Genomic DNA, 27,842 nt, shown 5'->3' with positions numbered 1-27,842 from the left:
GAGGAGGAAGCCCCGGATCCCACCCCTAACCCCCCTTCGCCTACTCCAGAGGATCCAATAAATCAAAAGGCGAAATGAAACAAAATAAAGAGAAGAAAAACGCTAAAAATCAGGACGAGAACGCCGAGGACGAGGGAAGACTGGGGCTAGTGCCTCCCCCGGGGAAGGGAGCGGAGGGTGGGGGTGGGGGAATAACGTGAAAGTTACCAGAAACATTATTTAGCAGCGGATTCCCTGCGTCCTTGTCAATTTCAGAGACAAAACAAGCAGCCCAGGCTAGTCTAGGCGGCGGCGCAGCGGCTGCGGCAGCGCGGCCCCAGCGGCGGCCCCGGCGGCGGCGGCGGCGGCTCCTACGCAGCCGATGCCCGCCCGGAGCCGCGGGAGCAACGGCGGCAGCGGCGCAGCAGCGGCAGCGGCGGCAGCAGGAGAACCCGGGGAATCGCGCTGCCGGGGTCAAAGCTGGAGCGAGGCGAAAGCGTGTAACAATTGCACACGCAGACACACACCACTCACACGCACTCGCCGCCCGCCCGCTCGCACAGCGCTGGAACACGCGCGCCCAGACACGCACACACGCACGCACACACACTCGCACACACGCAGAGGCACGGGGGGGAAAGAAGCCGATGAATAATTTTGCTGCTATTTTTTAAAATCCTGGCCGCCATCATCAAGCAGCGAGCAACAGCAGCAGCGTTGAAGGGAGAGGAAGCATCGGGACAGGCCCCTCTTAGGAGAGGATTTATATCTAGGTAAGTGTTGGAGATTTAAACCTACCCTTTGCGCCATCAGTCTGCGCTCCAATAAACTCCTGGATGTGTCGTATATTTAATATCCCAGTCCGGATAAGAAAGTGATCTAGGCTGAAGATTCCTGTTTTTTTTTTTTTTTAAGTCCAAACCAAGGAGACTTCTCCCAATTCTCCAATATGTTATTTTTAGGGAAGGAAAAAACAAAAAACAAAAATAACAACAACAACAAAAAAAAGCCCAGGCAAGACAACGAAGTTTTTTTTTTCCTGTGATATTTCTTCTTTTTCTCTTTTTTCCTCTTCTTTCTCCTCCTCCTGATCTTCCTCCTCCTCCACCTCCTCCTCCTCCTCCCCCCTCCCCTCCTCCTTCTCTTCGGTCCTCCTTTCCCCCTCTTTCTCTTCTCTTCCCCTCAGTTGAAAAAAAAAAAAAGAAAAAGAAAAAGAAGAAAAAGAAGAAAAAAAAATTGTCAAGCCCCCGAACTGAAGGTTACGAGCGGCCCGTCAGCAGCCCACATGTAACCGAACTGTCGTGTTTCATGGCTTTTTGCCACTCCAGCTGTCAATCAGAGCCCGGAATGTCAAGGTAGTGAATGAATGATGGTTGATGATGATGAAGAGGAGGAATCTTTCAGACCCGTTTTTTTTTTCTTCCAGTAAAACTCCGCGAGGGGTTTCTGCTTCTTGAATTTTTCCTCCCCCCTCCCCCCCTCTTTTAGCTTTGCCCCCGCGATATCTATAATATGATCCTCTCTCTTTCAAGTATCGTTCAAAGAAAGCAGGGGGGAAAAATCAAGAAAAAAAGAATAGTTTGCAAAAATTGGACTTCCTCCCCCCCCTTTCCTGGTAGGTATTTTGTCTCTCCCTCTCTCTCTTTCTCGCTCGCTCGCTCTCACTCGCGCTCGCTCTCTCGCGCTCGCTCTCTCTCGCTCTCTTTCTCTCTCTGGGAGATGAGTGAGTGTCAGTAGGTGTTGGCAGGTTGGCTGCTGCCTGGCTTATAGAAGAGCCTCAGTTTGGCGGCGCGGGTCGGCGGCGGGAGAACGAAATGACGGAACCCGGAAGTCGTGGTGGCCATAGCCCGTCGTACAGCGGAGACACATCTCGGGAGTGGGGAGCGGGAGCGAGGAGGAGCGCGCCGCGCGGAGCCTCTGATATGCAGCGAGTGCGATCGGACGGCCCAGGCTGGGGGGGCGGGGGAGACGGGGGGCGGGAGGGGGAGGGGAGGCAGAAGCCGAGCAAACCGGAGCAAATCAGCAAGCCTGCTCCTCCGCGGGGACAGCGGGGGTTGGGGGGGGCGGGGGAGAGGATTGTTGTGTGTGTGTGTGTGTGTGTGTGTGTGTGCGCGCGCGTGCGTGTGTTTGTGTGTGTGTGTGTGAGAGCGCGCGCGCGCGCGCGTTAGCGAGAGAGGAAAGAGCGAGAGAGGGAGAGAGAGAATGAAGAGGACAGGGAGAGCGCAGAGAGGAAAACTGCAGAAAACCACAGGGAAAGTACGGTACAGCCTCAGATCTTTTAAATTGTTTTAAAGAAACTTACTTCTAGTTTATTTTCCCATCATTCCGGCCTCATGCCTAACGGGGTCGAGTCGGGGACGTTTGGCATGGCGCTCTTGCTTTTGTTCCTTTTTAATTCCGCGGGCCCTTACTCCTCTGCCAGGCGATTACCGCGCCCCGAAGGTTTTCTGCTTATATCTAGGGGCAGCAAGCTCTGCAGACTGTACCACCGCCGGGCTTGAGTTGTTTTTGTTTTGTTTTTGTTTAACTTTCTTCCCTGTGCAGATCCAGGACCCTTGTTGTCAGCATTCATTTTTTTTTCCAGGACAAGAAGAGACCAGCTTAACTCAGAGCACTCCCTCCTAGCGAAGCGGACAAGGGTCACCCTGGAGAATCCTTGGGGGCCGCGGTGGAATCGGGTGGGAGGAAATGGGGAGGTAGTCGTTTGGGTGTTCGATGTTGTCCGATTTCGCCAAAGGTGTGTGTGTGTGTGTGTGTGTGTGTGTGTGTGTGTGTGCGTGCGCGCGTGCGGCACTGGTATGCACCTCTGAAGTGGAGCTCACTTAGAGCTGGTAGCATGGGAGGAAAAGGCAGAGAGGGAGGAAGGGAGAGAGAGGATGCCAGACGAGGAGGATTGGCCGTCACTCGCTGCCCAGCTTTGTTGTAGTCGCCTGGGGCACAGAGGCCCGGGCGCCGCAACGCCAGCTAATGGCTGTGTTAATCACACGGGGCAGTTTCGCTGGATCTGGAAGATTGGGCCGACTCTGGATAAACTTTTCCAAAATGGAAAAGGAGTGTGCGGGGGTAGCAAGGTAACTATCCTACACTGTTTGTAAAGAAAGTAGTTCTGGCCGGTGTGTCGCCCAATCGCTGGCCGGAGCTGCACCCTGCCTTACCTCCGCACCGTGGGTTTCCCGGCGGCCGCGCGTCAATCACTCTGAGCCGGAGTTAGGGGCGGAGCTACGGTCACCAAGCGCGCGCCGTGCAGCAGACCCCGCCGCCCCTCGGCTCCAGGCAGCTCAGCAGCCTGGCCCAGCGCTCGGAGTGAGCCCTCTTCCCAACTCCTCTCTCTCGCCTGCGTTAATGGTCCCCTGCCCAGAGAATCGAAAACAGACTGTTCCTCAACAGCCGCCTCCCTCTCCAACTTTAAATCCATTCTGAAGAGTAGAAAGTAGCATATCTTCCGTGCGCCGGTTTGTCCCGACTTCCCGGGGAATGGGGGGCGCAGCGAGAATACTCTGTGTGTGTGTGTGTGTGTGTGTGTGTGTGTGTGAGAGAGAGAGAGAGAGAGAGAGAGAGAGAGAGAGAGAATGACAGAAGGGCGGATGAGCTTTCTTTCTTTTTTTTTTTTTTTTTTTTTTTGGCCCCTTTTGCTTCACTGTAAGCTTCTTTCGGGCTACAATCAACTGCGCTTAGATCGCAGCCTGCAGAGACTCCAAGTGGAGTTGGAGAAATTTGGCCCGGTTTTAATAGGGCTGGGGAATGAGCTCCGGAGGTCAATAAAGCCCTCCAAAAATGATGAATGATTGAGCACCTGTGATGATAATAGTGATTACCAGAGCAATTAAACAGTTTGATTAAATGAGCCATCATAACAATGATGTCTGCGGGAAATCGGCCCTCACATATATAAAGATAGTGCGGAGGGCCTGGCAGAAGCGTGGGTAGTGCGACGCCAGGGAGCTGGGCTGCGGACCGCGAGGTATTTTTCAGGGTGGCCTGAGCAGTGACCGTCGGCGCGCGGAGCTTGGGGGAGGAGAATCTAGTCCAGGTTTTCAGCCACTCTTATGCCAGGCTTAAGCGTGGAAGAGCGGGTAAGAAACCTGTAGGTTGGGGGAAGAGTCCTTCCCCCTCCACCTCCTCTTTTTTTTTTCCTAGAAGAACTCCAAGATTAAAAGCATTCTTCTTATTTGTTGCTGAGTTGCTCGTCGACATATGAGAACAGGTGAGTAACAAAGAAAAGAAGACGCAAAAGAAAAGAAAAAGTTGCCTTCCAGAATTTTATTTCAAGCGGCAGTTAAGCCTATTCAGTTTAGTCGGGGCGGGACGGATGAGAGCAGGGGGGAAAAAACAATCTGGTCTCGCTGCGGAGCGTTTTGGACTTTGCAGGGGTCTTGATATTGGTGGATCCAAGTTCCCCGTGCAGCGCCGCTAGCTGAGAAGTTTATACTCAGTTTTTCAGTTTTTACTCTTCTAATTGTTCTTATTTTCAATCGTGCGTGTTTATTGTTGCCAGTGGGATTATTGTTGTTTTAAATGTCCTGTATAGTAAGCGGCAATTCTCTTTTAAAAAACAAACTCAATTTCCTTGATAAACGCTCCTTTTGTAAAGATCAACTTCCAATCGAACCTCAGCATCTCAGAGTTTAAAGATTCGGTGTTACTACCTTCTGCTGCTTTTGCCACCGCTTTCTTTTTTTTCCCCATAGTGATACTGTGGCGTTAGCATCCCTACAGCCTCTATTTAGAAAAACTGCACTAGTATTTTTTTTAACTGTTTCTTCCGAGGCAGTGCATCTGAGTAAAAACAATTCAGACCGATAGATGATTTCTATATTTTCAAACAGTTGTAAAGTTCATAATGAGTTGATTATTCCGTGATAATCTTGGGTTTTATAAAAGAAAAAATGTTTAAAATCTATTCTTATGTGTTTTCATCCTTTGGGCGATGCAGAAGGCATTTAAAACCTGAACACACACACACACTCTCTCTGTAATATTTTGTAACTTCTTTTCCATTTTATTGAATACATTAATGCAAACAACAGGGGCAATCTGGTTTGATGCAAAGGGGAGAGAGAAATAGTACATTTTAAGATACTATTAAAAAAGAAAACAATCATCTTCAACTCCAAAGTTTAGTTAAGAGTGATGCCTTAGTTTTAACAAGAGGAAAATCTGTGGCATTTAAAAATTCACCAATTGCCAAAGGGAAGAACCCCGAATTTCATGCGATTTAAAGAGATTTCACTTACCTAGTTGCATGTCATTTGTGAAACTGTTAGTTCAAAATAGCCTCACAGGGCAGTGGATTACACACAAAATCAAGTTGGAGGTAATGCAGGGTGTAGGTTCTCGGTCAATCTGTTTAATTCAAAGGACTGTTACTTTTAATCACTAAGTTGCTGATGTTTTATTAATAGAGCTGAAAAACATTTAAGAACTTCCTGGTCTCCCCCCCCCCACCCTCAATTTTTCAGTCCAATAGAAGCGTGTGCAAAACAGTGAGGTACGCACACTTTCTGATTTCTAGCCTGATAGTACATTGCTGATGCTCCATTTTCATCCTCGACACCCTTACCCAGGCTGCGATGCTCATCTGCTCTCCAACATTTGGGGTGAAGCAAAAGTAGGTGGGGCAGGCCCCGGAGATAGGCGTGAGATGAGGGTCTCAGGAGGAAGCACACACCTCCATCAACAGTCAGCTCCTTTTGCCCAGGCTGGAAATGGTTTTAACAGGCGGTAAAATTTCATCTTGCGGTGTCAAATTGGGGTCATTTTGGGGTTAGAGTTCTCAGTGTCCGAGAGGAGCTGTCCAGCTGCGTGGGGACTCATTAACTGCAAAAGATCTGTTTCAGTAAAAACAATTCAAAGACAATCAGAAGGCTAAAGACCCTCTACAAATCGCATTTTACAAGTGCCCCAGAACAAATATGGATGCTGAAACCTATTTCTTCAGAATCCCAAATCGGCTACTTAGCTCTGGAGTGGGGGTGGGGGCACTGCATTAAAAAAAGAGGTGAAAGGGAGGGGACCTGATCGGGTGGGGGTGAATGGCAGGGGGAATCCAGCCTCTCAAATTTAAGAGTCTGTTTTTAATCACTTCTTTCTTATTGAAGCATCCCCAAGACTTCTGAGAACTGCTTCTTTTCTATTTTTCCTTCTCTTTTTTGGTCTCAATGTGGAATGCTATTATAGGTAACATTCAAGATAAAAAAGAATAATTGAATCCCGCTATAGTTACTTAATTTAAAGGGTATTGGCTTCCTGAAGAGGATTTAATTTGAAATGAGTTTTATGAACCTAGACTCTAGTTTAGATGAATTTGCCCACCTTTCTTAAGAAGCCTGTGTGCCTGTCTTTTCACCTGTTTTCTTTTTCCTAGAAAGTTATAGGTCTTCTGCACAGATAACTCCAAATTCCTCAGAACTGTGAGGTCTGAAGTGTTAATCTGTGTATTAAAATCGCTGGCTTTAAATCCTTTTTGTCTTCTTACAACAGTTAGAACAATTGATGCCTTGCTAGAGGAGCAAATAAATCCAACCTTAATCTTATTTGTAACTTCAGTTAATGTTTTGCATTGAAGTATCTGAGATTAAGCAGATTTTTTGGACTCTGAGGTTAATTTTTATTTGTGGAGGTTCTGTTTGTTGGTTTGGAAGAAAGATATTAATTATTACTTTGATTCAAAAAAGTCCTTCAGATGAAAGTGCAATTTAAAATGAGAAGCTAGATGTGTGAGATACCAGGGGTTTTAGTATAAAACTAAATCAATACTTTAAAGTATTATTTGAAAGAAGTTTTCTTTCTTGCATTACTGACTTGAGCAAGTAAAAAGGATCAAATTATTTTATTCTTCCTCTCTCTCTCTTTGGAGTCCACCTCTGTCAAGAGGTCTTCTCTCTTCATTTGCTTCACTGTCCTTTGGGTTTGGAGTGCAACAGTGAATTTTTGTAGTCTAGCTCTTTTCTTCCAGCTTCCCAGAGTATTTATAAATTGTTATTCAAGGAGTTTGATTGCAGCCCTGCAGAAACACCCCTGAACCTCGCATCACTTGGACAAAGGTGGAGGGGCTCTTTTCTGCTCCAGACCTGCTAGCTGACAGTTGGAATTTTTGATATATATTTTATTTGGCGTTTCCAATAACATGTTTGCCTCTCCCTCCCCACCCCCTTGCAGCCATCTATTACTTTAAAAACATCTCTTCTCTATCAACCTCAGCTCATCCCTGTGAACTGTTTTTGACCTTCTTGGCAGTGTAACCAGCAGATCAGAAAGTTGGACTAGGAAGAATTCCACTTGCTTCCTTAGCTGATAACTCTGCTTACTCCCTTCCTAGTTTGGATCTAGAGAGGGAAAAGGACCTTTGTTTGTTTTTGGTTTTTTGGTCCTTCCCCCCACTTAGGCTTTCTACCGTATATCCTCCATATTATAACCCCCAGTTAGTAACAGTAGAGCACCCCACAGTTTACCTTCTTAAAGAAGATAAGAGTGGAATCATTGTACTTTCTTTCCTTTTACTCTGTCTTGTTTCTTATTTCTCCCAATTTTAGCTGCTTCGTCGGCAGAAGGCAAGTATTTCAATAAATAGCCCTCTAGCGCTATCTGGCGGGGCTCCAAATGCGACGTGCGCTCGCTCTCGAAGTCTGTGGCTCCTGCAACGCACTCTTCTCCTCCCTCCCTTTCTTCTCTTTCTTTCTCTCTCCTTCTTTCTCTTGTCTCTTCCGCTATCTTGATCCTGTCTCCTTTTCTCTGTTTCTGTTGCCCCTTCTCTAGCTTCTAACTGCACGTCCAGCTCGTGAGGCTTTGAATTACCGGGTCAGAGGCAGACACCCACGGAACTAGGTGATGCTCCGGCAACCGAGCTCTTCTAGGGCTCCCGCCTTCATCCAGCGTGGGTCACCCACATCCTTTGCCTTTGATTAGCATCTTAATATTGCTGAACGTGTTGTTTAAGTCTCAGCGTCTCCGCTGGCGGTGGTTTGGAGGGGCTTAAAACTGTGTTTGTGAAGTTGGGAGGAAAGAAATCAGACCTTGGGATCCCGGCTAGTGGAGCCCAGCTAAGTTTTAAGGTCAGGAGGCCGAGTCTCAGTGCGAATGAGAGGAAGGGTCGGAGCCTCACAGGGGTGGGAACAGCACAGCGTGGCGCTCGGCTTTCGGGAGAGAGGTGGAGTGGGGGAGCCTTCCCGACCCCCCGACCCTCCCGCCCGCCCGCCCCGCGGGGACGGTCCGTGCATCACAACGAACTGTTCGAGTTTGTATTCTGGGCCTGTCCAGGATTTCTTTTCCTTTCTTTAAATGAACTAGCTTCATCCTACCCCCACCTCCAACTACCACTACTACACCAAATTTGGAGAGAAGTGGAGAGAAAGTGGGAATACGAAAGCTCACAGGGCAAAGAGGAGAAAGCCAGCAGTCAGGGACTGCGGAACGCACGCGTGAGGATGCAGTACTCACCAGCATCTGCCCTTCTTTCTCGCAGAGATTTGTCTGATTTCTTATTTGTGCCTTTTATTTAAAAAAAAAAAAAAAAAAAGCAGCCTGTAAACCCTTAATCCTATGTGGGGAGCGGTCGGAAGGGATGGAGCGAAGAAGAAATTCAACTACGACTGGGGGCTTTAGATACTCTCTTAAAATTCTCTCTCTTCTCCTCCTTCTCCTTCTTCTCTCTCTCTCTCTCTCTCTCTCTCTCTCTCTCTCTCTCTCTCTCTCTCTCTCTGACACACAGCCTTCGAGAACTCTCCAATCCTCCCTTTGAACAAATCTCTTCCGTTTAGTCCTTGAAACAGGGGGAAAGATACGGGGCCTGGAGGAGGGTTAGACTCACGACCTTGCAAAGTAAAAGTGAGGACCCAGTCAGTGGTTACTTGAAGTGAGGGGACTTCAGACTGCAGTGTCTGTGATCATTAGACAAAGACCCCTTCCTAACTCTGAAATCCTAGAATCGAAAGGAGCCCGGAGGATGACACAACCAGAGATTCTGTTCTTCGAGAATCCCCCCCTTCCTCCCCCCGCACGCTGAAGGCAGAAAGCACAGTTCGGGTGTAATTAATTGAGGACTGTTATTAGGTTATCATTAACCAAGGTGCAAATAATTGCAGCCCATTTTTACTTAAAATTGACCAGCCCCAGAGTGATAGATCGATTCGGAATATAAAAATGATGTATCAAAACATCAATGTCGATTATTTGAAATATTGTAGTCAAATTTTTTTTATTGCTTCATCGGTTAAGTGTCTGAAAGTGCAGTGTTCAAACATATATTTATGTTGTCAATACTGTCAGAACTGTCAGTTTTACTATACCGGATTTGTACTACATTTCGAATTTACTCATTTACATAAAATGTCCACCCTAGGATTCCCCCACCCCCATCCCACCTCTCTCTTTCCTCCCATCTCTGGAAAATCCGTGTCAGTTTCTTCAAAGAATTCAGCAATCTTTGCCTAAGCTAAAGTGTGCACTGCCTCTTTCACTCAATTTTCCACATCGGATTACATGTCTTTTTCACCATTTGTAACTTGCAAAGGGAGCCAGCCTTCCTCCTTTCTTCTCAACTCTGCCTACTCCAATATTTCCTACAAAATAGTATTGTAGCCCTTGGAAAGCTTCAGGTTTAAATATCCATATCTCAGTTCCAAATAAACCATTTAGATAGAAAAACGGAAAAACCGGACTTCACTGTACCTGTTTGGCGGTCCTCGTATAAACCAGCTTGCGTTGGACAGACATTCTCACACGTGTCTGGGTCCATCATCAAATTTCCTGGAAGATTTGAATTTGGAAATATAAATACTTTTCCTTTCTTTTTCCTTCAAAGCCGTGATAGGAGAAAAAGAAATTATACATATAAATGATCAGCACGTTTTACCTTTAAAAGCTTTTGAACTCAATGGAAAGACACAAGTTGGAAGTAGAATTGACAGTTTTAATTCTACCCATTTTCACCTGGCACGTCAGAGAAGAGGCAATCATTTATTTTATGGGGGGTGGATGGTAAAGTCAGATAGAAAGCGTGAATCCACTAAACCCTAAGTTTTAGGATAGTCTCTGGTCTAAAAATCACAGAGAAATTAGACACTGAAAAACAAACATTCCATCGCTCCACAGTCTCAGTCTGTACTAATTGAAATTTATAAATTCACATTTGGCCTAATTTTATGCTTTCCACCCCCCTAGGATCCCCTCCAACTCTGATAGGAAAGACAAGGCCACTTCTGGACTAGCTCTAAGGATGTGCTTTCATTTCCATAACACAGAACTTTTTATAAACCTTTTAATGTATTTAAGTAAACCTATTTGGACATTGAGAGAAGCTACATAGGCAAAGATAGATTGGTTTTATGCCGTCAAGCCCAGCATTAGGAAAAAAAGAAAGAGAAAGAAATCCAGAATCCAACTGAGAAGCTTGTTCACACCCATACTTGCCTATAAATAAATAAATAAATAAATAAATAAATAAATAAATAAATAAATAGCAAAAGAAAGTTTCCTGCGTGCATCTGTATGTCTTCGTGTGCACGTTTATAAACATCTCCCAGTTCGTGTTTGCGTGTTATCTCCCTCCTGCCACACAGTCGAAGTCAGAGGCATCGAGGGATTGCCCCCAGAGAGCTGTGTTTACTTGGTTTTTTTAATCTCTCCGCCATGTATGACAAGTGTTACTTCAAGAAATTCATCAACCTTCCAGTTTTGCTGTAATGATCTGCAGAAGAGAACTGCCATCACTTTCTCACATCCCAAGGTGTTACAGGAACTCGGAGAAAGGGGAGAATGGCTGAAACGCTTAATTACAGCAGGGGAGGGAGGGGCGCGAAGCGAGGGAAGGGGAGTGAGGAAGGTCCCTTACCTGGCGGTTACCTGGAGAATCCTCTTGGCGAATATCTAGGATAGGTATGGTAGCCTTTTTTTTTTTTTTTTAATGCCTTTGGGGAGAAGTGATACCCTTGTGTAACAATTAGCTCAGACAATAAAAATAATTGGAAAATCAGTTGGAATTTCTGAGTTTTTAATTACGTTTAATTTTGTGCTAAGCCGTAAAATTACAAATGCCCCTCAATTAAACACTCTCCTCTTGTAAAGCGTTTAACAACAATTATTCCTTAATCAGTCTGAATGTGGGTCACAAATGATACTTTTCCACATCAAAGGGACGTCCTTCGACATTACCTTTTAGTCATAAGTAAGAGGATTAATTCCTATAATTAGGGGGATAAATATGTGCATAAATACATCTCTCACTCAATCCTTTAAAAAAAAACAACAACCCAAAACAAAACACTTTCATTCTGTGTGAGACGTGGCCGGCTCTGGTAGGGTAACAGGTTTTAGCTGTCCGCCTTTGCCCAGTACCCCTTTGCTGGCGGGAGACTGGAACCGAGAGGCGCCGGCGCGAAGCGCAGACCCCCAGAGTGACACACAGGCGCACACGTTTACACAGAAACGTACCCACGGGTCAGGCAGGAGGTACAAAGATCGGTGTCCCAAGATCCCCGCCAATTCCAAAGTCATCCTCCCAAGACTGCAACCCACTCCCCACCCTGGCCCCTGCCTAGAGAATCCAGAAAGCTCCCTTCCTGTCGGTCCACCGGTCCGGAAAAGCAGGGTCCCTGCTCCAAGCCGAAGCTTCAGGTTGACTCTTCAGGTTACCAATAAAAATTGAGCATGACCTTTTAAAACTCCTGTGTGAATATCTCATTTACCTAATGACTTTATGTCACCTAGGAAGAAGGTCAATTTCCTCTTAACCTTTCCCCCGCTGCTGCAGTAAGCATTCTTCCCTAATCAATGGTGGCTGGAATAATCAATTCCCATTTTATGATCGCTGACAAACTCCATCTCTGGGCGGGGTGTCAACACGGCGGGGCTCGCTCGGGCTGGACAGAGGTCTCTCTGGTTACGCCCAGCTCCGCCCGGCGCCAGGGGAAGCTGCTCTCTCTTCGGTCGAGTTCAGAGACCTTGGCAAACTTCCCTCCCCCAACCGCCGGCGTGACTTCTGAGTTGTCACTAATCCGAACCTGATATTCACCAGAGCTCCTTCGGTCACCGACAACGCTCCCCGCTGCTGCTGGGCCTCCCACCCGCCCCATCTCAGCGTGTTTTCATTTCAAATTCTGCAGGCTGGGATTGCCCCGACCCAAAGGAGTGGTGTGTGTGTGTGTGTGTGTGTGTGTGTGTGTGTGTGTGTGTGTGGTGTATTTTAGTTTCATTTACATTTAAAAAATCATTTTTGCCTTCTTCATCGTGGATCTCAGCTCATTCACTGTCAGCCGGGCTAACTTTGCATAAACAAAGCAACAACAGAAGCAGAGTGGGTGGATTCCTGTGGATATGAAGTTAACTGGCAGTCTCTCTGTTTCTCTTTTCTCTCTCTCTCTCTCTCCCCCCCCCCCCCCCCATCTTCTGTTCTATTTTCCCTCTTTCATTTCTCCTCCTCTTCTTTTATCTTTCTGGTTCTTCACACCCCCCCCCCCCCAATAACCACATATCCTAAACGATAGGTTTATTAGATGCCACTTTACCCCTATTTTCAGTTCCCCAATCTGGGGAAATTACCAGGAAAATTACTAAATCAGCCAATGTAGAAGCGAATTTGGAGTAAGTTCATCATTCTTTACCTTTGGAGGGCCTAAATATGAGCCCCTGTCACCTCCCAATCACTCATGTAGTAGAGGTTGGCTTTTACACACACAAGGCTTGTTTGAACAGGGATTGCTTAGCACTGGTTCACCACCTGTCACTGGGATTTCTGCCCCCTTATTCCACCCCAACTCCATTTTCACTCAATACCAAGACATGCTGAAGCTGTTGATGAGTATTAAGTAATCTAAAAACCTGCTCAGCTAGGCTTCAACGGTAGGAAAATCACTTTTCTTGGAAAAGGTATCCTATGCCCAGGTTTTTATTGTTTTGTTTTGTTTTGTTTGAGATTTCTTATGATTAACTAGCTAGTTAAAAACCAAGCACCAAACTGAACTTTTTCTCCTGAGAATGTTCTCTTGGGCTATGTTGATAGTCTTTGAGAAAGTAATTAAAATGACCCTTTTCTTAACTTGTAGCACCTCATTACTCATGGGCAGACATTCTGCTGAATTTGGGAAGTTTGTCAAACAATCAAAACAAAAATGTAACTATTTTTCCTTAAAAGGTGGAATACAGGATAAATCATGTACTCCGGCGTAAAAATCAAACAAAAACGGCATTTGAGTTCAAGGTGAAGCACATCTGGGCCAAACACTCACTGTTCATCCATAACAGCTTCCTCAAGTCCTGTGAGTAACAGAAATGGCTACCCAAGCCACCACCCCAGCCAGCCTGAAACTTGAAGTCCCATTCTTGCTTTGGGCCTGAAGGCACTAGAGTTATGACCTCTGAGAGATAATGACAACAGGCCCGGTGCAGGAGTTGACCTGGGATGGGGCCAGGCCAAGTTCTCAGTATTGTCACTTCTTGCTTCATACCAGGAAGTACCGTTGCAAATCTAGTTGAATTAGATTCTGGATTTAAACAGGCATTAAGGGCTGGTGCAGCCCTGAGTCACATTTTATAACAGCATGGCTTGTAAAAGATTTGTTTCATATTCCCAATAACCAAGTTACAGACTTTCTGGGATCACAACCTGTTTGTAGGTCAGGAAGTGCTTAAGCGGGAAGAATTCTCCTTTATTAAAAGTCCTGAGTAGGACTTTTTATCTCTATTTGACAGAAGAGCAGACAGATTGGGGACGGGCCCCTTGACCTCAGATAATTACTACAGTCTTCCCTCTTAAGCAAATTTAATTCTCACACAAGGAGTAATTAACAACCTCTGACTACTCACTCTATGAGAATTTCCTTTCCTTTGCTTATCTTAAGGGTCCTCACAGGGATATTGAAGAATATGTTTAACACTAGTTTTTAGTTTCACTTCATTTAAACATAATGCATTCTGCTCACTTCTTCCACAGTCTACTGGAACACATTTGGCATAGTCTTGGGCTGTGTTCTAATTGTAGCACGTGAACTAGAAAAATCCAATCATCAGTTTACTCCCTCCTCTACTCCCCACACTACACACTAGGTTACTCTTTGGAAAATAAAAATCTTTTAATTGTGCTTAATTCAGAAAGCATGTCAGAAGAAAGAGACTTTTTTTTTATTTAATAAAAAATGCTATTCTCTCCCTGTAACTGTCTAATGACTTTTTCCCTCCCAGTGTTATAAATCAAAATTACATGTCAGGATATAAACCATAAGTATAGAAACAGAAAGAAGGACCATACAGACCACTAGCTTTTCAAAGGTGACTGAGGTCTCTGCAAAGCTCATGCCCTAAATGGAAAGACAGCTCTTTCACACATCTGTAAGGGAGAGGGTTAAATTAGATCACTTCTAAAGGCTGTTTCTAACCTTCCACAGAAAGAGACTCTGGGTTGGGGAGCAGTTAGGAGCCAAGGCTCTGGACTCTGACAGGAAGGGGCTGACTCCTGGTTCTGCCCTGTGCTAATTGTGCAATCTTAAGTAAGCCACTTCACCTCTTTGAACCTCAGTAATCTCATGTATAAAATCAGGATAACTGTACTTAATGTTACTGGATATCTTCTGTTGGCTCCTGCTGATCCACTCTACTTATTTCCATCCTGTTCTCTGGTCCTGGAAGCTGGCATGCATGGTTTCAGAATGCCACTTTGGCTCTTGCTTCCTGTTGGGTTTGCCCAGAATGGCTAGAGTGAGGTCCGAGTATTGATCCCAAGGTCTCTGAGGGCTGGCTGCACCCCCACCACAGCTCCAGAGCGCTCTTCACAGAGCTCTCTCTCTCTTTCTGGGTTCAGGTAACTGCTTTCCTCTCCATTACTAGCCTTGGGGCACTGCATTGTCCCTTATGGTTTCCTAACACCTTGCTCACACATTTTTACGTAGTTCCTTTATGAAGCACTCCTCAAATTTTCCAATCTGATATGCACCATCTGTTTCTTGCTGGACCCTGACTGATACACTTTATAAACTGCTTGGATGATTAAAATTAAATGAGATAATGTATATAAAGCACAAAGCACAGTTCCTTCCATATAAAAAAAGGCTTAATAAACAGAACTTTTAGTTATTCTTTTACAATTGTTATCTGCTACAACCTCCTCTGTTTATATATGAGGAAACGGAGGCCCAGAGCGGTTAAGGTATAAATTCAAAGTCTAATTAACTTAAGATAGCAACAACCCTGGGACCAAGTCCCTGCACTAGCAGCTCTCAGTTCACTGCTCTTTCCACAGCAGCTTGTTGAGCAAAACAGATGGGGGAGGAGGGAGATCTTTTTGTCAGAGATGTTGGAAAAAGGGTTAGATGACTCAGAGGCAGAGATGTAGGAGATAATAAGCATCTTTCCATGTAGCCCTGGGTTTGCCTCTGCTAAATTATTGCTGAAATAAAGCATGTTGTTGTGATCTAGAATCCAGTGATCTCACTAAGAATCAAATAGGTATGTTACAGGAGGAGCAATGTGTGCTTGACAGGTTAAAAACAAATTTATGGACATTTATGGACATATAACTGGAAGTTTTACCAGAGGGCATCATAATGTTTCGAAGGCATATAGGGTATACCGGAATTAATTTTCAAATAATGGCTGATTTTGAGATTATCAGTGCAGATTAGGTTTGAGCTTTATAATTCTTTACAATATACTACTGAGCTATGAATTCATATAGAACCAGAACACTAAGTTCTGGCCCACAGACATTCTGCAACTTGATAATACTAACAACGTGATGGAAATCATTCAGCCGTTAATTCCTACTTTCATTCAGTCAGTCAAACAAATATTTGTTGAGCCTGTAATACTCTTCAGGAACTCTTCTGAGTGCTAACATATAAAGATTAATTAAATATATTCCCTGTTCCAATGGGTTCAGAGAGTGAAACAGAAGTAGGTCTATCAACAGACTGTGATATGAATAAAGGTAGAAATATGCCTAGGTGCATACAGGAGCCTTGGTGAGGTTGAGTAGGGTGGGGAGCTTTGCCAGGAGAAGAGGCCTTCCTGGGTCAGAATTGAGTCTTAGCAAAGAGAAGTCTGTCTCAGTCCAATTACATTCTAGCCTTCCAAATCCTTGTAAATTACTGACGATATCAGTTTATTAATATTTAGCTTATACAAACATAAATATTAGCAATAAAACAAAAAGAGAAAACCAACATGTAATATTGTATTACACTTTACTGTGGTAAGTTGTCTGAGGTATATGTGGAAACTCAGAAAATTTGAAATAATGTTTCTTATGGTGACTAGAGTGTATGACAGGAAAAGAGGGATACATTTAAAAGATGATATTTTACACAGACTCCTTGGAAAATGTTACCTTCAAAGAGGGTTGCTTTAATGTACTTTACTGGTTAGGCCTTATTTATATAATGAGTTAGACCAGGCTTATTTGAGATATAAACATATACTTTGAAAAATGAGTTGGGACCTATGCATGGAGAAGAAAGTAGGGCCATTCATTTCAGAACCCAGAATACGTTTATATATATATATATATATATAGTTGGACATACTGATAAATATAACACAACTAAAACAGGTTATTTCTACATATTCATCACAAAATTGGTCATTTATATTTCAAATGTAATTGATAAATATGATGCCTAAGTACAATTTACCATGGTAATGCTGATAATTACTTGTATCTCTTTTTTGAAATCCAAACTAAAAATTTATACAAGTCTGGCTCTTGTCATTCAAGCTACTCTTGCCACTGACCTTAAACATCTTCACTTGGTTCACTTTTTTTTGACCACTCCACATCAAAATCCATCGCTATTCACGTGTGTGTGTGCACGCGTATGCATATATCTTCATTTTAGCCATCCACAATTACAGCTATACTTGGAAATTAAAATTACTTTCAAGATCTCAAATATAGATATTGTCTTTTTTCTTCTTCTTTCTTTCTTTTTTTTAACCTGCCATGTCTTTATACTTTATTCAAACAAACGATTCTGTCTTCATTATGACCTTCATTATGACTTCTGGTTTTTTGATCATTTTCTGCCAATCCATTAGTCACATTTTGATTGACTTGATCTTCTACCCAGTTTAAAGCATTAAGAAATGTATCTTTAAAATTTTTTTCGTGTTAAAAGTAATACATACTCACTAAAGACAATTTGACAATGTGAAAAGTACATAAAAGAAAAAATCACTGATAGACAAAATATACAAGCACAGCTGCTATCAAAATTTTAGTGTATGTTTTGCATTTTTTCTATGTATAGTTCCTTTTACGTAGTTGCAATTGTACTTTGCATAAAATTTGCATCCTAGTTAAGCATTCAAATTCTTTATGACTACTAATCTAGATGTCATCAATTAAGTATCATAATTCACTTTTCCATTACACTATTATTGGGCACTAATTTATTTTTTAATTTTTATATACAATTCTGTAATGAGCACTTTTGTACATAAAGGTCTTCAAAACTCAGGATTATTTTCTTAAATGGACATAGATTGAAGGGTATAAATGTATTTAAGTTAACATCCAAAGCCTCTCTTGCTTTCTGAACTTTTTGTCATGATCTTCATGACAAATTCTATCTTATCCTTAATCATTTTCTGTTCCTCTGGCTGAATAGTCAACTTTTCTATCTGTTATATCCCAGTGTCTGAGTCATAACATTACTCTGTTTTTAAGAATGACTACTTATTATCTTTTTGCTTTTATGTTTAGTAAAATATTTGTTACATACCCAAGCATATGTGTAACATATTTAGCTGTTACAAAGTATAATAATAAAAGTAACATTTGTGAATTAGCCACCCAACTTAAGAAAGGGAATTTTTATATGCTCATATGTCTGCTTCTTCCTGGAGTAACTACCATCCTGAATTTTTTAAAAATATATTTTTGTGTGTATGTATTCCTGAATTATATGCGTTTTATATAAGCTACAACATATATAACATAGAATATATATTATTAATATATATCTTTACCTCTCTCTCTACTATATATTTGTGATATATATATGTGTGTGTGTGTTTGTGTGTGTGTGTATATATATATATATATATACACATATATATGTGTATATATATATATATACATATATATATATATATATATATATATATATATATATATATTCCTAAACAATATATTGTTTCATTTCTGGATTTTTTAAAATTCATCATTGCATTTTTAAGATGAATTTTTTTTCTATGTGGAGTTCATTCCTTTTTATTTCTGCTTGATATTCCATTGTGTTACTATAACACAATTTATTTATCTTTTATTGTTTAGGTTGTTACTATTTTTATTGTTGTTGCTATTATAAAGAGTGCTGCTATAAGTATTCTGGTATCTATCTCTTGATGTTTATGTGCAAAAAAGTTTTCTAGATTTAGCGTGAATATAAATCCAGTGAATTGTGAGATTTTTTGGTATGCAATTGTTTAACTTTCCAAGATAACGTGAATTATGTTTCCAGTGATTGTATTGATTTATACTCCCGCAGGTTGCATGTAAGTTATCCTATTATCCGCATCCTCTCTAATACTTGGTCATTTTGTCTTTATTTGAAATGTGTTTTGCTGAACAGAAGTTTTAAATTTTTTTGTATTTTAACTTATATATATTTTCTCTATGGCTTGTGCTTTTTCTGTCTTGTATAAAAAATTCCTTCATAGCCTAAAGTTATAAAGATTTGTTTCTGTAAAATACTTTAATAAATTGAATTATCTTTTTTTCCTTTTTGTACTTAGGTCTTTAACTAACAGGGAATTGATTTTTGTGTGTAGAAGTGAGGTAAGAATTCATTTTCATTTTCTCTGTATGGATAACCCACATCCCAACTCCATTACGTCCCCAGTGATCTTTCGTTCATCTCTCTCATATATCAACTTGTCTATAAGTTCTTTGGGCCTTCAATGTAGATAATAGTGTAGACTTCAGAAAATAACAGTTTTACTTCTTTCTTTCCTATCCTATGACTTTAATTCTTTTTTTCCCCCTTCTTTTCTTCTCTTTCTTCTCCTTTTCCACCTTCCCCACTCCAAATCCCTCACCTCTGCTTTCTGCTCCTCCTCCTTGTTTTTCTTCTTTTGGTCTTATTGCCTTTTCTAGCACCAGATTTCCAGAACAGTGTTGAAAAGAAGCATTTTTAAGTAGTGGACATCATTCCTAATTTAAATGATGTTTTCTAGCATTTCTCCATTAAGACTCCTGTTTATTGTAGTGAATTGAGAATAATCTTCATCAGGTTAAAGAAGTTTTTTCTCCTCATGCCTAGTTTTCTAGCTTTTTTTTTTTTTTTTTTTTTGATGAATGAGTGTTAAACTTTTTAAAGTGGTATTTCTATATGTAATACCATGGTCATTTTTTTCCCTTTACTCTCTTGTTGTGGGAAATTTCAGTTATAGTTTTGCTAATATTAAACTACTCTTGTGTTTCTGGACTACATACAAGTGGATCATGATACTATCTTTATTGTACACAGCTAGGGTTAGGTTAAAAAATATTTTGCTTAGGATTTTTGAATTTCTATTGATACAAGAGAATGGCCAGTCTTTCCCTTTCTTTTCTTTTTTTTTTCCCTTAAATTTTTTTTTTTTTTTTTAATCATCTTTGCCTATTCTTGGTAACAAGGTTATATTGGTTTCATATAATGAATTACAATTAGGGGAGGTTTCTCTATTTTTATTCTCTAAATAAATTGATATGTGGTTGAAATCTCTATTTCTTAAAATTTTGAAAGGCTTTACTCTAAAGTAATATTCACTTTCTTTAGAGGATGACTCTTAACTACTGATTAAATTTCTTTAATAATTATTATGTGATGATTCAGATCTACTACTTCTTTTAAAGTCAGGTTTTGAAAGTTAAAATTGCATGTGAATTTATCCATATCATCTCAGTTTTCAAACTTATTGTATAATGAAGTATATTAGTCTTTTCATTCTATGTTTTAATGTCTGTTATATATATCAGTATATGTGCTCACTATTTTTATTACTAATAGGCTATGGCTAATAAGATTCTGCTGGGTTTTTTTCACATTTCTTAAGTTGGATGCTTAGCTGGCCCTAAGGACCATCAGGAGAGGAGAGAAGGCACTGTGGAAATGTTACTTGGATATAATCTCCTCCTGTTGCTTCCCTGTTGATCAGACTCTCAGGGATTCTTGATGATCTTTCACATATGATTGATTGCCAGCTGGTCTTGAAATATTTCTGCAAAAAGAAATCCAGTGATTCTCTTTAAGGATCTTATTTCAACTTTGAAGTAAGCACAAACTTTAAAAATAGAGATACCTACCCTATAGGAGATCAGAATTTTTACTTTGAATTACTTGATTTCTAAATACCAGTTGTTTTTTTTACTCTCCGTGTGTGTGATTATTTTGTCACACTGATTTATGAAATTCACATATGTATGTAAGATGAACAAAATATGAATCTATGGAAGTATGTGTTTCATGGTCATTATTTATTGCAGCAGTGTTTGGAAATGTATCACCAATATAATTATTCTCACTTTAGAGTTAGAAAAATGGAAAGATTGAAAAATAATTTTTAAGGTACCACAACAAATTAAGGTAAGAACCTGAATTAGTTTACTGATGTGTCCTTAATCTAGATTTTAAAAAATCTTCTATAAAACCTTATATTTATAAATAGCCAAGGTGTCTCCATTGTTGGTTTCTAGGATTGATAGTTGTTGGATGGACAAAAGAAGCTTCTCATACAGGGGCTGGAAAACCATAGTCACAACGGCCACCAGTATTAGTTGATCAAATCCCAGCATAAGAGGACTAATAAGAAAACCACACTGAAAAACCTGTATCTTCACTACTACTAGTTTTCATAAACACAAGAAAAGACAATTTCTTATGTTTTAAGGAAATCTATAGCAAGATAAACCAGTGACTTAACTTTCTATATCTTAAAATACGAAATGAATAGTGTTTTTAAATAACCATAAAGCTGAGATATGATGTACTTAGTTTCTCATGGAGATAAATTAAGCAACAAAGGGCTGCCTCACAGATTAAAATGAGTAATGTATTCATTCATACATCTTTTAAGAGCCACTTTACATGAGAGCCATCGTAGTGTATGGCTGGGCTGAGAGTCAAAGGACTTGCTTCCAGCACCGTGACCCTAAGCACGTCTCTGGCATTATCTGTGCCTGGCTCTTTAGATACTATCTAAAGATGTCTCCAGATCTGTGGTTCTATATCATCTAGGGTAGTAGAAAACTACCTGGTCTCTCCTCTCACTAGCTATTCAAAAGGGTACTGGAACCATAATCCTGAGAGCTCCTGATAAGATTAAATCATGGTTAGCTTGGGGCAGATGAGGTGGGAAAGGGAGGGTAGAAAAAAGACTACACTGATTTGGTACCATAAAAAGTTCACTGTTTGATTTTCAGTTGGGAGTTACTCATTTTGATCCTACTACTCACTATCTAGGTTCCTTAGAGCTCAAGCAAACTGGATTTATCCTGATATGGAGGCAAAATGAAGCTTAAAAGCATCAATTTTCTTTTAGGTTACATATTCCAGGGTAAATGGGTCAGCTAGAAGTAAGACCATAAAACCATGTAACAAATCATAAGATAATTTTCACTCATGCCACTGGATTAGATGCATATGGTGCCATTCTCCTCTGGGTGGTGATTTTCTAGAAAGCGAAGAATGGAAAATTCAGAGGACATTTTTGAGCACTAAAATTTGCAACACGTGGATCTGAGATGAGGTTACAGCAGCAACCTGGAGGCAGCCCCCGGCCTTGAATTCTGTGCTTCCAAAAGCAAAAAGAGCACTTGCTGGGTTCTGCTGATGGTTTAAGAGGCTTAAGAAATCTTGGAAGATTCACTTGGATTTATTTTTCCTGTTTTCAGAAAGATAGACACATTGTGGAGATGTGGCTGGGACACTGACTTAGAAAAGGTAGGAGGGATTACATATTTGTTTGTGTAAACTTGGGCCCTGTATGGCTGTGCTCTGAGAAGGAGTGTGCTATGAATTAATATGTAAAATGCATGGTTTTTGGCTGCCTGTTTGAGAAGCAATCAGTTAGAATGCTTCTGACTGCAAGTAACAGAAAACCCAATGCAGACTGGTTGTAGCAACAAGGGAATAAAGCTATGCCATTGGCAAGAGGTGGGGCAGGCTGCGTTTCTCCTTCCCTTCAGTTCTCCTGGCTCTGCCCTTTACGTGCATCACCTATATCCTTAGGCTGATAACCAGACGGTCTCAGCAGTTCTGAGCCTCTGTCTTCCCACAACAGAGGAAGAGAACCTGTTTCTCTTTCTTTAGCTATTGTTAGAAGACATGTGCAAAAAAATAATTTGAGAATGTCCCAGTAAAGTTCCCCTTACATCTCATTTGTGTGCCTTTGTGGACGGCTTAATCAGGCTTAACCAAGAATCCTGAAACAACCACTGATGAGAGGGAGGACCCAGTCTTGGAATTTGGAGCAAACACTTTAACTGTGTTACTGATACAAAATGGGGAAGGCATGGAATGAATTCTGAGAAGACAACTTTTTCTCAGTTTAATATACAATTGCCTAGCAACTAGGTACAACTTCTGGCAAACATTAGGCTTGAGGGTTAGCTGTTCCATATTGAGAATTGACTAGCTGCCAGCCAGGGCATGAAGTGTTGCATTTGGATACTCATTTAATTCTCATAGGCTAAGGTAGGTACTATTATTGCCCATTTCTGATATGAGGAGAGTAAGCCTTTCAGAGATTAGGGAACTTGCTCTAATTTGTAGTTAATTAGTTAATAGGGAATCAAGTTGCACCATGCTAGCTAGAACCCTTGCTCCTAACACCTTTCTATCTCTCAGAGCAGAGTCCTCTGATTCATGGGTCAGACAGAGATCAGGACATAATAAACCATTTAGTTATACAGACAATAGCATCCCGTTGAGTGGTTTCCCTTGTAGATAGCTTTGGGTAGCACATTGTGGGGTCCAGTGAGTCTGTGATATTTGGTTTTGAACATGGAGGGAATTATAATGATAACACTATCATAAGGAACATGATAAAGTTGGGAAAACATTATGAACTGTTTTAGACAAAAGGCATTTGTTTAAACACACACAAACAATAAGATATTATGGCAGCAAAACCTTTCCCCAGTAATTAAAAAATTAGTTTTCTAAGTGCAAAAAAATGACTACAAAAGAGATTAGTTAGCAATCTAGTAGCTTTTGTAAGGAGATCATATTACCTGAGGGAATATGTACAACTGAGGGGCAATGAGAAAAGTGTAAAAAAGACAAATATGTTGTTGGCTAGATAGGATACACTGAGACCTGTATCCATCCTTTGTGCAGAATCATTTAGTGGATGTGAGGACAACTTTATTGTGTGATGGAAGGCAACAGATGATCAATGATTTCTTTATAGCTTACAAAAGGTACTTTAGAAATTGAACATGATGCAAATTAAGGAAACACACAGCTATTGCATTGTAAATGTTATTAACTATCTTTGTATTTTAGCTGCTGGCAAAAAAACATAAATATTGGAAAATGTTTTCTTTTTCTCTTTCTTTCTTTCTATTTTTTTTGGCAAAGTAGGGCATTTGATTGTTTGGACGTTCTTAGAAACCTCAGTTGAATCCAGAAAGCAATTACAAAAGAGGTGTTCTTTACTCCTTTTTTTTTTTTCTCCATATGACACTTTCTATTTGTCCCTGAACAGGTTTTGCAAGAAGAAGAAACTCTGCCCATTCTGTAGGCAGGTGGCTCCTTGCTCTGCTGTTTTGGACTTTCAATCACTAGTGACATGCCTGCAATCCACAAAGTCCTGGGTGTCTCTTTTAGCTATCATCATCTGAAAGACATCTAAAAGGGTTTTTTTAGTGCTTGAGAGCATTAGGTTTCATTTCTTGCATTCCACAATGTAAGAGCAAAAGTTGATCCACACTGACATGAGGGGCTCAATTCTTCACGAACTTTTTGTTTTTCCACCAGACATAATCCTTCCTTTCTTTCTTTTTTTTGTAAAGCTCAAGTTCATCTAAAAATCGTTGACTCTTTCCTAGATACATATAGCCCAGCAAAACTAAACCCATCTCACTGAAATTGACATCAACCAGCAAAAGCATGGCTGTTTTAATACCAGAGACACATTTGCATAATCGCTAAACTTGCTAAGTAGCAGCATGTAAAGAGAGTATACTAAGATCAAGAAGAGTCAGTCATCAACCACTTCTGTTTTTTTAAATAGACTTACCATAATGTTTTTAGAGGGGCATTATTTCAATAAAACAATCCACAAATAAATACAAAACAAAAGGGCAAATGTAGAGACATATTGCATGTAAGCATGCATACCAAAAAGGTAAGTGCAAATTAGATTTGAATATTCATGAGTCACAAATCATTGACAGTTTGAAATAATGCAAAACAGCTTTATAAATGAGGTTAAGGCAAGGGACATCAAAGAAATGCATCGCTAAATCAATAGCAATTTGATTGTGCATATACTTGTAAATTGTGGGTACAGTTTTGTGACATGGGAGAAAAAATACTGTGTATCTGATGAAGGAGGAAGACACATAAATATTCCGTTTGTATGTTATATTTTTCCAATTCATCATGCTTTTGGAAACCAGCCAGGTAGAAAGTGCTTGGACATCATATTTTCCCCTCAAGACTGAGTTTCCTTTTCAGAAACTGAGTTTCATGCTATTCCTTTGCCCTTACTTGCTCTGCTAAACAGAACTCAATATAAACCAATTCCTATAGAGTTGCTTTCTAAAATAAAGGTTGTCATCTAGCATACATGACAGAGAGTGGCTCAACTCTTAAATCCCTTCATGACAAAATAACTTCCAGAGGAGATGATATAGTTTTAATACTGTTTTTTTTTTTCTATTTAGAAGGAAGCAGATGAATTCAAAGTATAAGAACAACTTCTAAGAATATTTTCAAGTAATTTGAGATGTAGGCAACTTTGTAATTTAAATAAAAATATATTTATTTTGTTCGGCAAATAACTAGTCATTAATTTGTTACTGATTATTTTGAACCCGTGGCTTCAGGGATGTAGGAGCGCACATGTGTGCATATGCTTGGAGAGATACTTGGAATGGCAGGACTTACAAATTAAAGACTTGTTTAGGACTTGCCTTAAAGCAGAAATGTTTTCAATTAATTTTTCAGAAGTTTCTATTTGGGTCACTGCTATCTGTAAGTTATGACGTATTTCTCCAAGCTGCTCACCTCTGCCAGACTCTATTGTGTTCTGCTTTCCAGGGTTATTGATGAGGTTGGTGACATCATGTGAAAATCGAGGCACATGGTAGCACTCATTTTGGAACTCGCTCAGGGATTGTGGTCTGTTTAGAAAATTAATCTGTATCTTCTTCTGGGCCATGTTTTAGGGCAGACATTTAGATTTGGGAGGTGAAATTCAGATTCTGTTTAGCAGAGCAAGCAGAGCAGTTAGAAAGAGAGAATTTTTCATTTTCTCCACTTCGTGCTCTGTTAGGAAAGAAGCTAAGATGACTTCTACACTATTGATAGTCAAGAATATCCATAACTTCCAAAAGCAATGGCCTTGGTAATTTTTAAGATCTTTATGTGAAATCTGAAAATATACTTTGTCAATATGGATTGAGCTCAAGCTGAGCATTATATTTGTAAACCATACTTTGTTATTTTGGTTCTATAGTTAAAAATGTATTGACTCTTGAAGTTATTAACTTATTTGATCATAATAAGCAAGTATTTCTATTACTCCTTTCAGCAAATGTTTTATCATGGTATAGTATGAGAATATTTAGTTATCCAAATTTCTTTTAAATTGGTTAGCTACAATATTTAATTTAATGATTGTCAGTAGCAGGAGTCTATATAGGCAAACACTGTTTTTCCTCTATTATAGTTCCATTTATTTAGTTCTTTTATTTAGTTCCAACATTATTTTAGCTCCATTTGGTCAGAGTTACTAAAACTTTCTTGACAAGGAGGATAATTTACAACATGTATATATATTTGATTGTTTTGATTAAGTTCTTCTTTATATATGTGTGTACATATATACATAGTTTTAAAAATTGCTTAATCTCTAAATTAAAACATAAAATGTTGGGCTAGCCAAGGAATCTAGACATTTCGTTCTTCTTCATTACAATCTATAATAAGAGAGAAAAGAATTGTTTCTTTTTTGCCTTTTTAAATTGGGGGCGATAATACATCAAACTTTGATTTCTACAGCAGAAAAGTGCCTGACTAGCCAGTGCCTTCACTGAGATGAACTTCTGTAACCATCTCCCTTGTCTAGGATCAAGAAGTTACAGGGCCTGGGAGCTGTCATTTCTAGTAATTCAATATCAAAATCAGGAAAGATAGAATAAAATAAAAGACTTACCATTGATTCTGAATTACTTAACACTGACTTACTGAATTCCAATGAAGTCTTGTCTTATCATGAAAAAGAAACAGTCTCTCTCTCTCTTAGATGTCACTTTGGGAGACCCTTGGTCCTCATGCTAATTTTGCTATGTAAATAGAATTAATTTTATCTTGAATGAGCAGTGGAGTGGCAGTTAAGGGATTTCTATTTCCTATTCTGCCACTAACTGCTGTTATGAGCTTGCACAAGGTACTTCAAATTCTTTGGATCTCTGTTTCCTCAATTATAAAAGAAGCTGGACTAGAAGCAGCCATTTTTAAACTGTACCGCTGAATCCTTAGGGCCCCGAGAAACCAGCAAGTTTTGATGGAGGAGGGAAGACTGACTGTTGGAACTCAGGGCAAAGATGCCATTTTTTTTTTCCTTGTTTGCATACTGATCTCATGACATTTAATTTGAGGAAGGGAAATGACTTAAAAAGTGTGAGAACACTGAATTTGAAAAATAATAATCACTACGATTTCTTATAGCTAGCTAATTCTGATCTGCATCCTATCTTGTTTCATAACTATTCCGGTGAATATTGAGGTAGCAAGAATTATCATGTTCTTGGCTTCTCCTTTTAAATAGAAGTTGTAAAAAAAATGCCTAAAACCATGTAGAAGGGAGGCATAGAAAAGACAAATGGAAGGTGAAATCTTAGTAAAAATTTAAGTGAACTTATATGTGATGTCCAGACAACGACTTAACATGGCTTTCACACCCCTCAGCCAGGTCTGCTCTTTCTCTGGGCCACCTCGCTGCACAACTCCAGGAGCACTGTAGCATTGTAGTTTAACTGCCTTATGCCCCTGAGCTTGAGCAATGTACCACCTCTATGACTATTCCAGGTTTGGCTTTTCAGCGACTTCTCTTTTCTAAAGGCCTACTTCAGAGATCCTAAGGTGGTCCACACTCTGCTACCACCTGTTGTCTTCAAGAATTCATTGCTCTGTGCTTCCAGGACATTTTGTTTCTACCTTTTCTGGGATACTTACAGCATTGTATATAGTTAATTGCATTTGGGTGCCTGTCTCCCTTGTTAGGTCTTGAGCTTTTAGAAACCAGAGACTGGATCTTAATTGTATTGGAATTCACAATCCAACACTAGTCCTGGGACTTTGAAATACGCAAAATAATGTTCTTTGAAAAAATGAAGAGTAACTCTTTTTGCCATATACGTCACTGATAATTAAGTTCGCGAACTCATCCTAGAAAAAGTGCTACATACCTCATTGTTGAATATCACTATGGTGACCTTTGAAGTGCTCCCCTTGGGAAGCTGTGCACTGACGCCAGTGCCTAGTCCACCCTTCAAAGCAATTTTGGAACTCTTTTTCTGGAATGGCCATCAGAGCTGTCGTTGTATTACCCTTGATGTCCTGAATGTCATCAAAATATTTTCTTTTCAATATGTCCTTTATCTTTGGGTAAAGAAAGAAGTCATTGGGGGCCAGACCAGGTGAGTAGGGAGGGTGTTCCAATAC

General features: G+C 40.5%; 1 protein-coding gene and 2 long non-coding RNA genes across 9 annotated transcripts in view; 1 reads left to right on the top strand and 2 right to left on the bottom strand.

The window, feature by feature from the left end:
- Positions 1 to 3,042, bottom strand: part of MEIS2 (Meis homeobox 2) — a 202,134-nt gene extending 199,092 nt beyond the window's left edge. For 2 of the 5 annotated variants that reach the window (XM_074327926.1, XM_074327923.1), the window contains exon 1: positions 778 to 1,914. In XM_074327926.1, the coding sequence (XP_074184027.1) occupies positions 778 to 789 (12 nt within the window). In that variant the 5' untranslated portion in view covers positions 790 to 1,914. Of the gene's footprint in view, positions 1 to 207; positions 510 to 777; positions 1,915 to 2,281 lie in introns of those variants that run through there. The other 3 variants (XM_074327927.1, XM_074327924.1, XM_074327925.1) reach the window with 2 other exon arrangements.
- Positions 478 to 27,553, top strand: LOC141570602 (uncharacterized). The gene is made up of 3 exons (XR_012494791.1): positions 478 to 752; positions 21,839 to 21,887; positions 23,656 to 27,553. It is a non-coding gene; the product is annotated as an uncharacterized LOC141570602 (long non-coding RNA).
- Positions 4,850 to 27,842, bottom strand: part of LOC141570601 (uncharacterized) — a 685,104-nt gene continuing 662,111 nt past the window's right edge. For all 3 annotated transcript variants that reach the window (XR_012494789.1, XR_012494788.1, XR_012494790.1), the window contains 3 exons: positions 9,646 to 9,723; positions 8,416 to 8,466; positions 4,850 to 5,807 (listed from right to left, as the gene is read on the bottom strand). This is a non-coding gene — a long non-coding RNA (uncharacterized LOC141570601). The remainder of the gene's footprint in view (positions 5,808 to 8,415; positions 8,467 to 9,645; positions 9,724 to 27,842) is intronic.

This window comes from Rhinolophus sinicus, linkage group LG03 (assembly GCF_036562045.2).
Source record: "Rhinolophus sinicus isolate RSC01 linkage group LG03, ASM3656204v1, whole genome shotgun sequence".
Classification (NCBI taxonomy): domain Eukaryota; kingdom Metazoa; phylum Chordata; class Mammalia; order Chiroptera; family Rhinolophidae; genus Rhinolophus; species Rhinolophus sinicus.
The sequence above is the reverse complement of the archived record's forward strand: the minus strand, read 5'-3'. Positions and strand labels throughout refer to the sequence as shown.